The sequence below is a fragment of the Salvelinus alpinus genome, chromosome 31 (assembly GCF_045679555.1).
Source record: "Salvelinus alpinus chromosome 31, SLU_Salpinus.1, whole genome shotgun sequence".
Classification (NCBI taxonomy): domain Eukaryota; kingdom Metazoa; phylum Chordata; class Actinopteri; order Salmoniformes; family Salmonidae; genus Salvelinus; species Salvelinus alpinus.
Genome location: NC_092116.1, coordinates 29,361,429 through 29,378,898, shown reverse-complemented (window position 1 = coordinate 29,378,898; position 17,470 = coordinate 29,361,429). Strand labels below are relative to the sequence as shown.

The window sequence follows — 17,470 nt, the reverse complement described above, 5'->3', positions numbered from 1 at the left end:
TTAAAGCAACAATGTAGTTGATGCACCGTCTCCGAATGACCTTTTTGTCCTCTGGCGCAAGATTGAGTTGGTACACCGTGCTCTCGAAAAGGTACCGAAGGTATGGTGATGGACTGAGATGTCCTTCAATGGCATCATTCAGGACATCCATTTTTGCCATAGGGTTGACTACTCTGCTGCAAATTGATGTTAAGAGGTGTACCAGATTGTCCAAAAGCTTGACAGGATCTGTTTGCTCTCCCTCAAATGACTTCACTACAACTTGATTTCAAGAATGTCAGGTAGACATAGTTGGTCTTGTCCATGTACATAGCGTGGAGCACATCCACCATGTAGCAACGCTCACTGCCCTTGGTCAACTCAAAGTGGAGTTTCAGTTCTTCCCACTGGCTCAATATACGAGTTACCGCAGACTCAATCGATAGCCAACGTGTGGCACACACTTTGGTGACCTGCAGGGGTTTCTGGCCACAATTAATGGTGGCATACACTGCTTTGTACGCCTCGCGCCGTTTTGGGGAAATGGAAAACCAGTTGTAGGTTTCCCTGATTAGGTACTCAACACTCCTAGGGATGGTTTCTTTGGTGCAGCAGAACACGCCTGTTTCTTTGGATGCTGCACAGACCGCCAATTGTAAAGAATGGCACACATCACGGATGAGTACCAAATTGGGCAATGCACATTCTACCTTTAAAATCATGTGCACCCCGTTGTGTACCCCAGTCGTCACAGATGCATTATTAGTGCCAATACTGTGAAGATTCTCTTTTTTAAGGTTGCACTTCTCAAGAAACTCAACTACCGCCTTTGCTATTGATCTGGCATCGCCACCCTCCCAGACAACCAGCCTGAGAAATGTGGACACAACGGTTCTTTTTTAGCACTGAAATACCGAATCACCACACCCAGGTATTTCGAGACACTGACATCAGTGGACTCATCCAAAAGGAGACTGAACTTCTCATCCCCCACATCTGATGTTACCCTTTGGAGAAAATAAGGAGCCAGTATTCCCCTAATCATTGCTGTGCACTTGGTGTGGTGCATTTGGAAGTTTGTTGCTGCCACAGAATCTGAAAAGGCAACTTTGCAAGCCATACCTAAATGGTCGCATGCTAGCAGCGAACAATGCTCTGCAGTGGCCATTGCCATAGTAGCTTTTGCAGTTATCCACTTTTTTTAACCAACTGTGGTAATGTAGACTGCGTTGTGGGGTTGTACGGTTTTGATTTATTTATATGTTTTGCTGTAGCACAATGTTTTTTGATGGCATACATTTTTGCAAGCATATCTGATTTGCAGTACGCACAGTATGCCCAACAATCATCCCCAATTACTGGCTTCAGCCACCCTTTAAATTCAGGTACAGACTCCCACTCTTTTCTGTACTTCTGGCTGTACAATTTTGATTGAGACATGTTGATTGATGTTGTAAGTTCTGTTCAAGATCTCGTCGAACACATACTACTGCTGCTGCAGTCAGCCAACAATGATTTGCAATTTGCTGAAATTGCTGCTGGCCTGCTGCTGACGTCACTCACAATGCACTTTTGCAGCCAGGCACGTGTGTTGTGACAGAGAAAATCGGTTTTGTGTCATTTAGAGGGAAAATATGTGCGTTTTAGCGTTTGAGTCATTTTTCAAAAGTTGCCACAAGTTCCAAATACATTTTTAAAATTAGCTACATTTGTTTTTAGGTGCTGTTTGAAAAAAAAGTTGCTAAATATAGCAACAAAATTGCTAAGTTGGCATCACTGCCTGAGGGTGTCTAGACCGCAGTCTGTCTGTCTGTCTCTCTCTCTTCTTCTATGGTATAATGGCGTTCACAACAATTAAATGTGCATTCCGCCACCTACTGTGTGGGTGGATAATAAGGATCCCCAAAAATAACATATGGGTAAAAATAAATAAAATATCACACAAACTACCAAAAAAGAAATGAACTAAACAAAATCAACCTGCTTTTCTGTAAAAACCTCATTCTAATCGACACAGCCACAGAATCCTCCTGTGAGGGCAGGACATTTCCTGGTGACAAAAGTCTTGTAGTACTTCTGCTGTGAAGTCTTGGAGCCCCAAAAACCTCTCGGCTGCAGCAGATATTGGTACAAAGGCTGTGAGGTATTTGTAGTTAATCAATATCAAAGGTGGTAGCTCCGCTCACCGGTGAAGTGGAGCAGAGCATGCTGGGCAATCTCCAGCTCAGATAAGATCAGCTGGAAGAACACTCCACCATGGTTAGTGTTGGTGTGTAACTGTTAAATTCAGTCACCCCACCATGGTTAGTGTTGGTGTATAACTGTATATTAAATTCAGTCACCCCACCATGGTTAGTTTTGGTGTATAACTGTATATTAAATTCAGTCACCCCACCATGGTTAGTGTTGGTGTATAACTGTATATTAAATTCAGTTACCCCACCATGGTTAGTTTTGGTGTATAACTATATTAAATTCAGTCACCCCACCATGGTTAGTGTTGATGTGTAACTGTATATTAAATTCAGTCACCCCACCATGGTTAGTGTTGGTGTATAACTATATTAAATTCAGTCACCCCACCATGGTTAGTGTTGGTGTATAACTGTATATTAAATTCAGTTACCCCACCATGGTTAGTGTTGGTGTATAACTGTATATTAAATTCAGTCACCCCACCATGGTTAGTGTTGATGTGTAACTGTATATTAAATTCAGTCATCCCACCATGGTTAGTTTGTGTGTAACTGTATATTAAATTCAGTCACCCCACCATGGTTAGTGTTGGTGTATAACTGTATATTAAATTCAGTCACCCCACCATGGTTAGTGTTGGTGTATAACTGTATATTAAATTCAGTCACCCCACCATGGTTAGTGTTGATGTGTAACTGTATATTAAATTCAGTCACCCCACCATGGTTAGTGTTGGTGTATAACTATATTAAATTCAGTCACCCCACCATAGTTAGTGTTGGTGTATAACTATATTAAATTCAGTCACCCCACCATGGTTAGTGTTGATGTGTAACTGTATATTAAATTCAGTCACCCCACCATGGTTAGTGTTGGTGTATAACTATATTAAATTCAGTCACCCCACCATAGTTAGTGTTGGTGTATAACTGTATATTAAATTCAGTCACCCCACCATGGTTAGTGTTGGTGTGTAACGGTTTGACTTCATGTCTTGAAAAGGTTTTAATTTCATCACTACAGAATAATACCATAAAATACAGTTTTCCAGGGAGTTCTAGAAACCAGTTGAAGGAAAACGTTCACCACTAGAGACATACAGGTATTCTATCCAGTGGTGTTCTGCTGCACTATCCCAGTTCGCCACTAGAGACATACAGGTATTCTATCCAGTGGTGTTCTGCTGCACTATCCCAGTTCACCACTAGAGACATACAGGTATTCTATCCAGGCGTGTTCTGCTGCACTATCCCAGTTCACCACTAGAGACATACAGGTATTCTATCCAGTGGTGTTCTGCTGCACTCTCCCAGTTCACCACTAGAGACATACAGGTATTCTATCCAGTGGTGTTCTGCTGCACTATCCCAGTTCACCAGAGACATACAGGTATTCTATCCAGTGGTGTTCTGCTGCACTCTCCCAGTTCACCACTAGAGACATACAGGTATTCTATCCAGTGGTGTTCTGCTGCACTATCCCAGTTCACCACTAGAGACATACAGGTATTCTATCCAGTGGTGTTCTGCTGCACTCTCCCAGTTCACCACTAGAGACATACAGGTATTCTATCCAGTGGTGTTCTGCTGCACTATCCCAGTTCACCACTAGAGACATACAGGTATTCTATCCAGTGGTGTTCTGCTGCACTATCCCAGTTCACCACTAGAGACATACAGGTATTCTATCCAGGCGTGTTCTGCTGCACTATCCCAGTTCACCACTAGAGACATACAGGTATTCTATCCAGTGGTGTTCTGCTGCACTATCCCAGTTCACCACTAGAGACATACAGGTATTCTATCCAGTGGTGTTCTGCTGCACTATCCCAGTTCACCACTAGAGACATACAGGTATTCTATCCAGTGGTGTTCTGCTGCACTATCCCAGTTCACCACTAGAAACATACAGGTATTCTATCCTACTAACTAGAAGAGGATAGATGTAGAAAAAGGGTGCGCTGATTTTTTTATTTAACAAGGCAAGTCAGTGAAGAACAAATTCTTATTTACAATGACGGCTACCAAAAGGCGAATGGCGTCCTGCGGGGACGGAGCCTGAGATTCAAAATAAATACAGTACATAAAGAGAGACCTAAGAGAACATAGCAAGGCAGCAACACAACACATCATAGTAGCAACAATACATGGTAGCAGCACAAAACATGGTACAAACATTAGTGGCCACAGACGACAGCACAAAAGGCAAGAAGGTGGAGACAATACATCACACAAAAATGCCACAATGAGGTTTGAGACGGATGGGAAGCGGGACTATCATTCGCTGGAAAATGTGTTGCATTCAATTAACTAGGTAGACCAGACCCAGCTGCTATAGAGAGCAGTTAGTAATGGCATCTTGTTGGGCACCAACTCCGCCACGGTTCATTGGACAAATCCTATGGGGAAATGTTTTGACATCAACACTGAAAACAAGATCTGTGGTAAATTCAGGCGTAAACCTTTTTCTGAGATCAGCTAACGGTCACACAATTGAAGCATTTGTACTGAAATTAAAAGCCCCTGCTATAATGGTCACGTTAACGGATCTCAGAAAATGTAGAATCTCCTAAAAGCCAATTTATGCTTGCAGGAAAATATGATCGGTGCCATATGACTGGTGTGACGCAGACCAGTACTAAACGGCACACAATATGAACTGTACAGGACGGCTTTTTTCTCCTGTTATTCACCAAAATTTTAATATAAATGCAGTCCCGGATAAGGCTCAATCTGTGTCCGGGAAACTAGCCTCAAGCGCAAACGCTCATACCTTATAGTGAGCCCAAAGTCTCTACCACTGTGCTTCACGGCCAACAGATGGGGTTAAAAAACCCGATTGTGTCCACCGTAGGTATGGTTGAAAGAACCAGAGGTTACTCATTTGGGGGGATTTCGGGACTACAAGCTGGCACATTAATGTCCATGATACCACCCGTTAAATATACCGGAATTTACTTTGAATTAACGCTTTATTTAGCCACCATCTTTAGCGGTTTTGATATCAGTGTAAACCAAGTCTGTTCCATATATTTGCTATAAAATTGTCCCACCGTATCGTGAAAGTACACTCCATGACGAAACATGCATCTCACAATAAATTCCTCCCAAAAACACAACGGCTTAAAATAATTCAGTCAACTTTCTATAGCCAGTGAACAATGTCAATCCCCGTAACGTGTGCATGTTTATAACCACCTAGAATAACTACATAATGATATGAAGGAAATGTCACATTGTTCAGTATTGATTTCAGACCACATGGTTCATTCAAAATGGCCAAATTCACCAAGTCTGATTTACTACCACCAAGAACGAAAAATACAACGAGCATTAATTTGTAGATTTATTTATACATCAAAACAGTCACTGGGTTGAATTGACTTGGCCTGGTTTTCCCCAGTTCCAACGAGACGTCCCACTTCCTTGCTGACCAAACAGGAGTGCAAGAGGGCTTCCCGGTGTACAACAGGAGAGCTAGAGGGAAAATAGGGTGAGAATTAAACCCTGGTGATACTGTTGGGACTAATACACAAGGTATGAGATGACTTGATCAGAGAGTAACCAATCAGTCAGCGTTACATCAGACTGGGGCGGTAATGATGACTCATCACGTCAGAGTATGTAGTTTATAACAAATTGCATGGGTCAGTGTGATGAACGAGGCGGCAGGTAGCCTAGTGGTTAGAGAGTTGGGCCAGTAACCGAAAGGTTTGCTAGATCAAATCCTCGACCTGACAAGGTAAAAATCTGTCGATCTGCACCTGAACAAGGCAGTTAAACCCACTGTTCCTAGGCTGTCATTGTAATTAAGTTCTTAACTGACTTGCCTAGTTAAAAAGTTACATAAAATACCAAAAATAAAGAGGAACATGCAACATTACATTAAGAACATCTTCCTTATACTTCGCTTCAGCAGCCAACGAGATCTAAAGAGACAGAACAGTTTTAAAACCAAATAATCCCAATCTTATTTTACTAGACTACATTCAGAGCATTCTGAAACCAGATCAGGAGTGTCTAGTTCAGTCATTGCAGCCATCCAGCCAGTGGTCCAGGGTCTGGGATCAAGCCCCCACCCAGTCACCTTCCCTCCAGGCAGGCAGCCCACCTTACTCCTGCCCCAGGCAATGAGAGCAGGCTTGTCAGTGTCTGCCCAACCCACAGGATGCCTGATGGGAAACCTGCGTTGATGCCAGCCACAGAGCACCGGACAGAAGCCAACCAACTGTCAAGACAGAAGTTCATCACATACAGCATTCCAGAATGTTCCATGTGGTGGGTGTGAGCTGTAGTTAAGCGTTCATGGGAATTGTAGTTCCCTCAGATATGTTAATGAGTAGGTAGAAGGTAAATGGAGTTTGTAGCAAGTGCAAGAGGTGAAAGGTCAGTGAGTGAAGATGCTGTAAAAACACAATATTACACACCTTCCTGAAGACTGAAGACCCACAAGGACATCAACTTGGGGAGGAGAGTTGAGGGATAATTAAGTGATATTGTAAGAACTAGTGGTCAGACGTTAGATCAGTCTACAGCACAGCATTATCTAATCCTGGTGACCCACCACTCCTCTGGGTCCCCAGGACCAGAACTCACTGCTATAGTGTAGATCAGTTCACTAACCAATCAGTCAGCTTAACATCAGACTGGGGCGGTAACAGGAAATCATCACTTCTACATTATAAAGGACAGAAGTAAAGTCGATCATACACACCTTGTGGTAGTTCAGTAACAGGCATCTTCTAGTGACCAGTCTGGTACCACCATCAGGACCTGAAGGAGAGGAGTCTAAATAAACATGCTGAACAGCACTACATTAAAGACTGTTATATTGTCTGATAGATCAGAGGGGTAACCAATCAGCTGGGGAGGTAAAACGACTATCTAAAAGACAACTGATCCCAGACCAGCACTACCACCCTGAGAGACTAAATATGGGAAAGTGCTGACAAGGGACCTGTACTACATCAGGACACAAGTTATTTGGAAGTCAGTATTCTAACTTCAATCCTGCTTAAACTGTATTGATGGTACCGCAAGAAAACTGACTACAGCCTGAGTGGCCCATCCACCCCAGTCACTTGTGCTGCTACTAGCATTTCATGAATGATTCTCCATCTACTTCTTGATATTAAATCAAATGGCAGCCATCTTGGATCGACAATGCAAAGCCAAATGATATTGTGTGTGAGTCTCTGGTCCCATCAGACAGTTGGTAACCCCAACCAGCTGTCCCCGTGTTGCCCTGGCAACGCCAGTGGGTCCACCTTTGCAGGTTCTGTCGTCGACACAGGGCGTAAGACGCGTGCGGGTGTCATCACTAGGAGCCAGAGTCACCACGACTACCAAACATCAACTGTTCACTCGTTTGCAGTGAGTTAACACTAGACTGGTTATAGATTGCGGCTAAGGAAGAGGCTCTGGTTAAGATACAAGGACTAGAGATTCATTTCCCGTGACAATTACCGAACGTACTCATAAACCAAAACTCACCAGTCTAGTTTGCATCACGGCTCCTTGTTCAGCCACATACTGAGGAAACCTAAGACAAAAGCTTAAAGATAATGTCTTGTTGGGGACCAGACACCAGGCAGGCACATGGAGGGGGTTAGACATAACATATGTAGCCTTTATGACAGGTTACGTAGCCCTCTGCTGAAGTCAGCTATTCCTTTTGTCAACATGAATTCAGACGAACGAGATCCAAAGAGAATATTCATCATGTTCAGCAGAAGGACGGGATCCCTCAAACTGTTGCGCTCAGCTAAACTGTACAAGTAAAAGTTGTATGGAAGTGTTATGTACATAACAATAAAATAATATTTAAAAAGGAAATCAAACTTCACACTGAACGTTGAACTACCCCTTTAAGGACAAATTAAAGACTGGTGTTAAAATATCCATTTAGACTGGATGGATCCATACCTGCATAGCTAGACCTGAAGAAAGGATATGCTGATTATTGATACTATTTTAAATTAACCACTTATAAGTCTGTGGAGGGGTGAGAATAATGCAGGAGAATATAACACCATAGTAAAAGATAAAAACAAAAAAAACATTGGTTTTCAATATTTTTTGTTGTCCACAACAGGGTAACAATGTGTGTGCAAAGTTACATTCAAGAATGAGAGAGCTACATAATATTTGGTATGAAGTTTCCCAGGTGTCCCTCACGAGTTTTCCCAAATGTACCCAAGTGGACAAATTGGTCCATTTGAAAGTACTGAAAGTATAGAGAACATACTAAAATGCTTTAATAATAAAGTTAACACACTCCCAGGAATGTCATACGTACTGGATCATTAGCATCCCTACACAAAAGTTACTAACAGGAGACGCGACGAGAACGCTGAACCAATGCCTCCCAAAACACAGAAGTGATTTAAGATAAACAGCCACATTAGCAGCCAACACTGATCTAATGTCAGAAGTTTACACACCACAAACTGAGTGGGAGAAAAAACTACTATTTACAATTAGAGTATTCAGAACACCCACAGTCCTCTACACCAGATTGAGCTGCTGATGCCAAGGCCCATAGCAGTCTCTCTCTGCTGTAAAGCAGAGGGTAACACCTCTACACCAGATTGAGCTGCTGATGCCAAGGCCCATAGCAGTCTCTCTCTGTTGTAAAGCAGAGGGTAACACCTCTACACCAGATTGAGCTGCTGATGCCAAGGCCCATAGCAGTCTCTCTCTGCTGTAAAGCACAGGGTAACACCTCTACACCAGATTGAGCTGCTGATGCCAAGGCCCATAGCAGTCTCTCTCTGTTGTAAAGCAGAGGGTAACACCTCTACACCAGATTGAGCTGCTGATGCCAAGGCCCATAGCAGTCTCTCTCTGTTGTAAAGCAGAGGGTAACACCTCTACACCAGATTGAGCTGCTGATGCCAAGGCCCATAGCAGTCTCTCTCTGTTGTAAAGCAGAGGGTAACACCTCTACACCAGATTGAGCTGCTGATGCCAAGGCCCATAGCAGTCTCTCTCTGCTGTAAAGCACAGGGTAACACCTCTACACCAGATTGAGCTGCTGATGCCAAGGCCCATAGCAGTCTCTCTCTGTTGTAAAGCAGAGGGTAACACCTCTACACCAGATTGAGCTGCTGATGCCAAGGCCCATAGCAGTCTCTCTCTGTTGTAAAGCAGAGGGTAACACCTCTACACCAGATTGAGCTGCTGATGCCAAGGCCCATAGCAGTCTCTCTCTGTTGTAAAGCAGAGGGTAACACCTCTACACCAGATTGAGCTGCTGATGCCAAGGCCCTTAGCAGTCTCTCTCTGTTGTAAAGCAGAGGGTAACACCTCTAGACCAGATTGAGCTGCTGATGCCAAGGCCCATAGCAGTCTCTCTCTGCTGTAAAGCAGAGGGTAACAGCACAAGTAGTGCAGGTGATGGGAGATTTCATTTTGCACAGAGTACAACAACGCCTCCCTACTGTACCCTTTTGGCCCCGAGGCACATTCAGGTCTGCAGTGATGTATTTTGGCAGGTGAACATCACTGGAGGCAGGAGTAGAGGGGACAGAGGTAGAGGGGACAGAGGTAGAGGGGACAGAAGGTGCTGCAGTGGACTTTGTGCCGTAGTCAGCAAGCTCCTGGATGAGCAGCTCTCTGAAGGCTAGCTGTGTCATGGGGGTCTGTCCACAGATCTTAGCCTTTTCCTTCTGGAGGATGAATGCATTCACCACAGCAATGTCGATGAAGTGATAAAACAATGTCTTGTACCATTTCATTGTCTTGTGGAGAACATTGTAGTAGCCTATCAGAGCGTCTGACAGGTCCACACCTCCCATGCTCTTATTGTAATCCTTCACAGCAGCTGGAACGGGGACATCTTTCTTGGTCCATGTCCCATTAGCGTCCTTCGCACGCCTGCGGATGTGATCGCCACTGTACGATTTATGGATACTGGAGCACATGACCACCTCTCTGGCATCCATCCACTTCACAAAGAGCAGGTCATCTTTACGAATCCATCGTATGGTACCCCTTTCAGCCCTCTTAGGCATGTCGTTTACTTTTGTTTTGGGAAAACCCACTCCGTTGGGACGAATGGTTCCACAAGACCATACATTCAGCTTCCTCAGGTCTATAAACAGGGTAGCGCTTGTGTAAAAGTTATCCACAAACAGTTTATAGCCCGTCCCTAGCAGTGGAAAATCCAATAATTTCATAACGGAATCATAACCAAGTCCCATACCGGTGGCTGAGATGGACTTCCCCTCATACACAAAGAAATTCCAAGTGTAGGCACATGCAGAATCTGCCAAAACAAACACCTTGTAACCCCATCTTGTTGGCTTGTTAGGCATATATTGTTTGATGCCAATTCTGGCCTTTGAGGCTACCATCCTCTCATCGATGGACAGGTTCTGGGAAGGCTGAAAATGGGTCTTGCAGGCCTCAACAATGCTGGAGTAGAGAGGTTTGATTTTGCAGAGCCTATCAAAGCTTGCTGTGCCCTTCTTCTTGTCATTGTTGTCGTCAGCTTGTGGGTCACTAATATGAAGCGCCTGCGAGACGGTCAGAAACCTCTTACAAGACATGATAGTTGCAGGGAAAGGCAGTTGGTAGAGTCTTGAGCTTCTCCAGTAGTCTGTCAATCTTTTCAACTTCACAATCCCCATATAAATGACAAGTGAGATGTAACAGTACAGGTCTTGGATGGAAATGGGCTTCCATGCCTTTTTTTTGCCTGCTTGCTTCTTAGCCCCATACTTGTTGGTGTTCGACACCAGCAAATCAAGAACTGACAAGGAGAAAAACATCTGGAAAAGATTAAGGGGGCTGTACTTTCCAGTCATGTCCAGCTGAGGTCCTGGCTGCCTTTTAGGTCGAAATGTTGGTCGAAGTGGCTCTACATCATCCTCTAGCACAGTGCGCCAACGGTCCTCTCCCTCGGTGGTAGTTGCCGCTGGTACACTGGCCCTCCTCCGCTTCTGGTCTGGACTCATAACACCTCTAGATAGCCGGGTGGCTGTGGAGCCAGAGACAGCAGCAGGGGTCAGACTGGAGGAACCAGTTCCTATGTTTGAATGAGTGTGGGATGGACTTGAATGTGGTTTCTTTGGAGATGGCTCCCAGAGGTCATCGGAGTCTCTACCTCTATTGAGGACAAAATATAAATTAAATGTTTAGAACTCAAGTTTCCTATTACTTATTTTATTTAACTTTTATTTTAGCAGGGAGTGAGCACTGCATCAATACACAACACTCATCTATATTATATAGAGTATGGGGAACACAATCACTATGATGAAATATGTGGACCAAAAGGCAATAAGACACTCAAAAACAACAGCATGTCATAGCCAACAGAAAATACACTTGGCCTATGCTAATACATTGTATGCCTATAGCTATATAGAAATATCTCAAATGAATATGCAACCATTTAAACATCTGCATTAGCATGAGAAGCAAAAAAACCTAATTTACTTACTGATCTAAAAGTGGATCTTCTCCTTCCAAAAACATTTCTTCCTCACTGGAATCAAAACTGTACTCACTCATGGAGTCCTCATCCATTAGTTCTGTGTCACTCTCCCAGTCAATTTCTGCAATGTTCTCATCCAAATTTGTGAACTTTGACTTCGATGTAGCTTTTCCACTAGTAGTAGCCATGTTTTCGTTTTTTAGTTTTGAGAAAAGTTTGTAGAAGAGAACGAACCACTGCGTATCATTAACCACCGTGAGTCCTGTTTGCTTTCACCAGAGAATGAACACTGTTGCCCACAGCTCTAGCATGACGGTTGTTTGTAGTACAAAAGGCGTTCACATGCTGCTGGAAAGCCCAGCTCATTGGCTATCTAGCTAGATCGCTTTCAAAATGATAGGTGGTCCTTGGACCAAGACTCTGTCAATCAAGTGAACACCGCTGGTCTCATTGGTGCCTAACAGTGGCTTACCTTCATTAGGCTAATTGACGTGTTGTGTAGCCAATATGTCAGAGGTGAATGTATCAAGTTGCATTGATAAGTGTTCTGTTGTTGTGCACTATCCCCAAACAATAGCATGGTATTTTGTCCCGCTGTAATAGCTACTGTAAATTAGACACTGCGGTTAGATTAACGAACATTTAAGCTTGTTGACGATATAAGACATGTCGATGTCCCGGAAAGTTGGCTGTTGTTTAGAATGCCTTTCTAGTCACATACTGAGCAGCAGCTGTCCAGATTTCAGGACACTGATCCTGTAGAGGTTTAAAAACAGCCCATCTTGTTTCAGGACAGTCAACTGTAAAACAAAAAAAAGAGGACAATTCACTAGACTACTCAGCAGGGTGTCAGGTCAATTAAAATCAACAGGAATTAAGACAAACGAGATCATAAAAAGGTTTACAATGTGGTTGCAGAGAACGACTGTTATTCTGGGAAAGACCTCCCTTTCTAGTGCACTACTTCTGACTAGGGCCCTTAAAGCTCTGGTCAAAATAGTGCACTATAAAGCACACCATTTGGGACAGTTTCAGAACCACAACTTACCAGTATGTTGGAGTCCACGCTGCAATTCCACTGACCACAGCACTCAAACCCTGGAGAATATAAGGCAAACATTTTATTAGTGTTCTGATTGAGAAACCTTGATTTTCACAAAGCGCATCAGTGTCGTGGTCTGGAATCAGGTATTCTACAGAAAGAATCACAATTTAATGTTAGTTATAGTTTGGCTTCTGTGAGAGGATAGAAGGTTCTTAAATAGAGCCCATCAGATCAAACAGTAGCTTCACAAAATAATTATAATAATCTGACATATCCTTGTCTTTGAGGATCATCATTTACAGACAGTCACTTATGAGTCATTTACCACATCCCGAACGTCCACCCCAAAGTGCACTTACCCACTAAAGCTAGCACAATGACTGGAAGTCTTACAGGTATGTTCTAGCATGCTAGCTGATAACCATATACTTCATAGCTGTGCTAATGCTAGTTAATATTCGCTTATGAAACTACCTTTATTTTCTCTCATAATGGACACAGAAATTGTATCCACTGATTTGGTTAGTAGATTAAGGCCTCTGCCAAAATCCTGAAGTATCCCTTTAAGGTGAAGGGCTGAGAAGCGGGACACAAGCAGGAGGAAAATTACAGAGGTCCATTTGTGAACAGACAACGTGCAGGCATATAGAACCCGATACCGGTAGCGTCACAAATGGAACCTTATTTCCAATACCGTGTAACGTACGCTAACCCCATTCTGTACAAATGTGCGTAACCGCGACATTCAAAAGAGGCTGCAAAGAAAACTAATTTGACTGTGTTGACATCAAAATCTGGGGTCTGAAATACGTTTCTATTCAAGCGTTGATTGACATGGTAATGGCTCTATAGTATTGGAGAAAAGTTGAAAAAAACGGACCCCTCCGACGCTGCATGTTCCATCGTGACGTGTCACGGCGTAACGTACAGCACGCATAAAGCAACTAATTCTGTCTTACAGCCTCTCTCCAACAGGTGTAGCACTTCCCTTACCGTTTGAAAACAAGAAAGAGACAGGATACGGGTGGATACCTAGTCATTTTTTGCATCATCACTGCAAGCTATCATGACTCAAAAGCCGCTGTTCACTTCTGAAGATCACTTTGGCACCGCCCTAAAAACCTGATTCAAATTCAACAAACCTTCAAATAGGCACATTACATATACTCTTCATAGGGTTTAATTACATTTTAAAGGCGATAAGGTGATAAGTTGGACAGGTCGAGTGAAAAAAGAAGTTTCCCCACATGACATCTCTCCTCACCATCATACCCTGACTACACCGCTAGCTTCAGATGCGCGAGTGGTGCAAAATAAATGTTGCAATCCATGTTATTCAATTATTGCACCGACAGTGCTCACGCACGTCAACGAGCGTCTATGTTGCCAAGGGCTCAAATAGCAGTCATTCCTATTTCTGACGGAGACGCGATGCAAGTCCTGCCTCTTCCATCTCCTCATTGGTTTATAGAAGCAGGGACACACGTGCCATCTCCTCATTGGTTAAACCCACGTGGGTGATTGAAAGACGAGCTGTGTTGCTGGTTGTCGTGGTAATATTATGGAAGTGTAGATGCCAATCACCATATAACTTCAAAGATGAAAAAGCCTGGAAAGAGGAGAGATGACCAGAAACGTTTCGGTTGACCGTTTTATGTGCGGATTAGTTGTCGGAGTAGAGGACCTTGTGCATTTCAGGTAAAATATCTCAATGTTTATATCCCAGGACAAATTAGCTAGAAAGTGCAAGCTAGCTAAATTGCCCTTCATGTTTAATGCTTTTCGACCTGTCCCCAAATTAATGTAATTGGTTCAGAGTTTGTTTTGATATTTTAACCTGGTGTGGTGATCGAGTCTGGTGTGGGGGCACATAATACATTTATGCACATGGTGCACGTGCTTGGGTCCGTGTCACGCAATAGGTTTAGCTTCCCCACCCGCCATTTTTAAAAAGACCCAACAGAGCTCATTGCCTTCTTGAATCATGCAGAGGTGGGCATCATGAAGGGCTCGTCATTGATTTTGTTGGAAAGGGGAGAAATTGTGCTTTACAAATGGTATTGATATTATAGTTGATCTGGAAGTATCACGTTTTTTTGGGCGCTAAAATAAGGTCAATTGTACGGACCAGCGTGACGTACAAAAGTGAGTTAGTTTAAGTTAGCTTACGTTACAACTTTTGACCAGAGCAATGTTTATTTTATTTAAGTAGGCAAGTCAGCTAAGAACAAATTCGTATTTACTATGACGGCCTACCAAAAAGACTCCTGGGGAAGGGGAGCTGGGATTTGTTTTATTTTAATATTTTGGACAAAACACAAGAGACACCACACCAAGTGATGCCAATTTAGCAATTTTGTTGCTGGATTTAGCAACTCTTCAGACTACCCTGGCAACTTAATTTTTTTCAGTCAGCACCTAGCAAGAAATGTAGCTACTTTTAAAAATGTATTTGGAACTTAAAGCAACTTCTGAAAATTGACTCAAAGCTATAATGTACGCATTTTCCCTGTCACACACTCAGTCACAACACACGTGTCTGGCTGCAAAAATGCATTGTGAGTTAGGTCACCAGCAGGCTCTCAGCTCGTGCACAGGCAGCAGCAATTTCAGCAAATTGGAAATCATTATTGGCTGACTGCAGCATCATCATCATCATTAGTACGGGTTCGACAAGCCAAATTAATATAGTTGGTCACGAATGTTTGATCTTGAACAGAACTTACATCAACCAACATGTCTCAATCAAAATTGTACAGAAAAGAGTGGGAGTCTGTACCTGAACAAACGACAAATCAATTTGAGTAACGTTATTGTATATTCTGCGTCACATCAACCTGCCTCTAGCAACTTACCCTGAAAATTAGACAGCACAAAACATGTTACCAACATGGCAGCAGCATAAAACATGGTACAAACATTATTGGGCACAGACAACGTGCAGGCATATAGAACCCGATACCGGTAGCGTCGGAAATGGAACTTTATTTCCAATACCGTTTGACGTTACTACTTTTGACCAGATCAATGTTAATCAGTAGTACACTTGAGAATACGTTGCCATTAGCGCAGCAACGACAGTCGAATCAGGGGCCAAATGCTACTCAGAATAAGGTAAGTTTCTTCTTCAAAGGCTGGTTCGGTAAGAGAGTGATGGTGCAGTCACTCCTAACTGGAAAGCTATTCTACTAGCTAACACCAACATGGCACGTGGTAAGCTAGGTGATAACAAAAACCACCAAACTAGCCAGTTGGCAAACTAACGTTTGTATCGTTTTACTGCAGCAGAGTGAGTCATTGTACCATGCATGGCAGACATTTCAGTAATATGCAGCTTACCTGAGATGCATATTCTCTACCGAGTCATCGGCATCTTGAAAGGAGTAAAATAAAGTTTACACACAGAGGAGAAACCACAACAACCCGCTCACTGGAATGAAAACCCTTGAATGACCAGATGTCGCTGTCCCTCCTCCTCCTCCTCCTTCTTCTATGGTATAATGGCGTTCGCAACAATTAAATGTGCATTCCGCCACCTACTGTGCGGGTGGATAATAAGGATCCCAAAAAAGGAAAACATTTGGGTAAAAATAAATAAAATATCATACAAACTACCAAAAAAGAAATTAACTAAATAAAATCAACCTGCTTTTCTGTAAAAACCTCCTTCTAATCAGGTCCAACACAGCCTCAGAATCCTCCTGTGAGGGCAGGACATTTCCTGGTGACAAAAGTCCTTGTAGTCCTGCTCGGCAAAATCTTCTCTGGCTTTTTTTATTATTATTTTTTAGCTATTTCACCTTTATTTAACCAGGTAGGCCAGTTGAGAACAAGTTCTCATTTACAACTGCGACCTGGCCAAGATAAAGCCAAGCAGTGTGACACAGACAACAACACAGAGTTACACATGGAATAAACAAACGTACAGTCAATAACACAATAGGAGAAAAAAGAAAGTCTATATACAGTGTGTGCAAATGGCATAAGGAGGTAAGGCAATAAATAGGCCATAGTAGCAAAGTAATTACAAATTTGCAGATTAACACTGGAGTGATAGATGGGCAGATGATGGTGTGTAAAGTCGTGATACTGGTGTGCAAAAGAGTTGCAGAAGATATAATGATATCCAGCTTCTTAGTCTTCTTGGACACTTGTCCTGTACAATTAATCACTGTGGCTATAAATACCACAAAATACCACAATGAGTTTATCCAGATCAACCGATTTGATAGTTTGTGTGTATGCATTGAAATGTAGGCTATGCGTGCCTTTTTAAAAATGTATGTAGTTCTGTTCTTGCGCTGTTCTTGTCTAATGATGTTCTGTATTATGTCATTCTGTATTATGTTAAATGTTTCATGTGGACCCTAGGAAGAGTAGCTGCTGCTTTTGCAACAGCTAATGGGGATCCTAATAAAACACAGTTTTAATTTCATCACTACAGAATAATACCATAAAATACAGTTTTCCAGGGAGTTCTAGAAACCAGTTGACGGAAAACTCCATCCAAAAACGATCTTTTGGTATTTGTTTCATTAGTCCGTTGTAACATAGTCCCAAAATGTTTTGCTTGTCAACAATCAAGTTCTCAAGATATGTAACTTTCAAAATACAGAAATCCCCATATGATGCATTTTGCAAATACCAAAAGACCGTTTTTGGGTGGAATTGTCCTTTAATGAAAGCATGCATCAGTCAGGTGAAAGGTTGTTTGGCACCATGTCCAATGTCAGACTAAAACCTTTTTAATGCCACAGAAAATACCACCCATCTGAGTGATAAAAGGCATTTTATAACAATAATCTTATT

At 42.7% G+C, this 17,470-nt stretch overlaps 2 protein-coding genes and 3 non-coding genes across 9 annotated transcripts in view; all 5 read right to left on the bottom strand.

Annotated features, from left to right (window-relative positions):
- Positions 1-17,470, bottom strand: part of LOC139561434 (uncharacterized) — a 50,057-nt gene that overhangs the window by 2,374 nt on the left and 30,213 nt on the right. The window contains exons 1-6 of one of the 5 annotated variants that reach the window (XR_011672132.1): positions 16,001-16,130; positions 12,665-12,714; positions 11,623-12,416; positions 7,668-11,285; positions 6,889-6,947; positions 6,602-6,635 (exon numbers count right to left, since the gene is read on the bottom strand). Coding sequence is in view for 4 of the 5 variants with exons in the window: in XM_071378523.1 (XP_071234624.1) it covers positions 6,602-6,632 (31 nt within the window). In the remaining variant the exon portion in view is untranslated. Of the gene's footprint in view, positions 1-6,601; positions 6,636-6,888; positions 6,948-7,667; positions 11,286-11,622; positions 12,417-12,664; positions 12,715-16,000; positions 16,131-17,470 lie in introns of those variants that run through there. The other 4 variants (XM_071378523.1, XM_071378524.1, XM_071378525.1 and 1 more) reach the window with 4 other exon arrangements.
- LOC139561433 (piggyBac transposable element-derived protein 4-like) overlaps positions 5,507-17,470 on the bottom strand; it is a 68,296-nt gene continuing 56,332 nt past the window's right edge. Inside the window, exon 14 of the mRNA XM_071378519.1 lies at positions 5,507-5,651. The gene's annotated coding sequence lies outside the window, so the exon portion shown is untranslated. The remainder of the gene's footprint in view (positions 5,652-17,470) is intronic.
- Positions 5,722-5,795, bottom strand: LOC139561969 (small nucleolar RNA SNORD31). The gene has a single exon (XR_011672278.1). It is a non-coding gene; the product is annotated as a small nucleolar RNA SNORD31 (small nucleolar RNA).
- On the bottom strand, positions 6,779-6,853 carry LOC139561974 (small nucleolar RNA SNORD31). The gene has a single exon (XR_011672283.1). It is a non-coding gene; the product is annotated as a small nucleolar RNA SNORD31 (small nucleolar RNA).
- LOC139561978 (small nucleolar RNA SNORD22) lies at positions 7,374-7,500 on the bottom strand. The gene has a single exon (XR_011672287.1). It is a non-coding gene; the product is annotated as a small nucleolar RNA SNORD22 (small nucleolar RNA).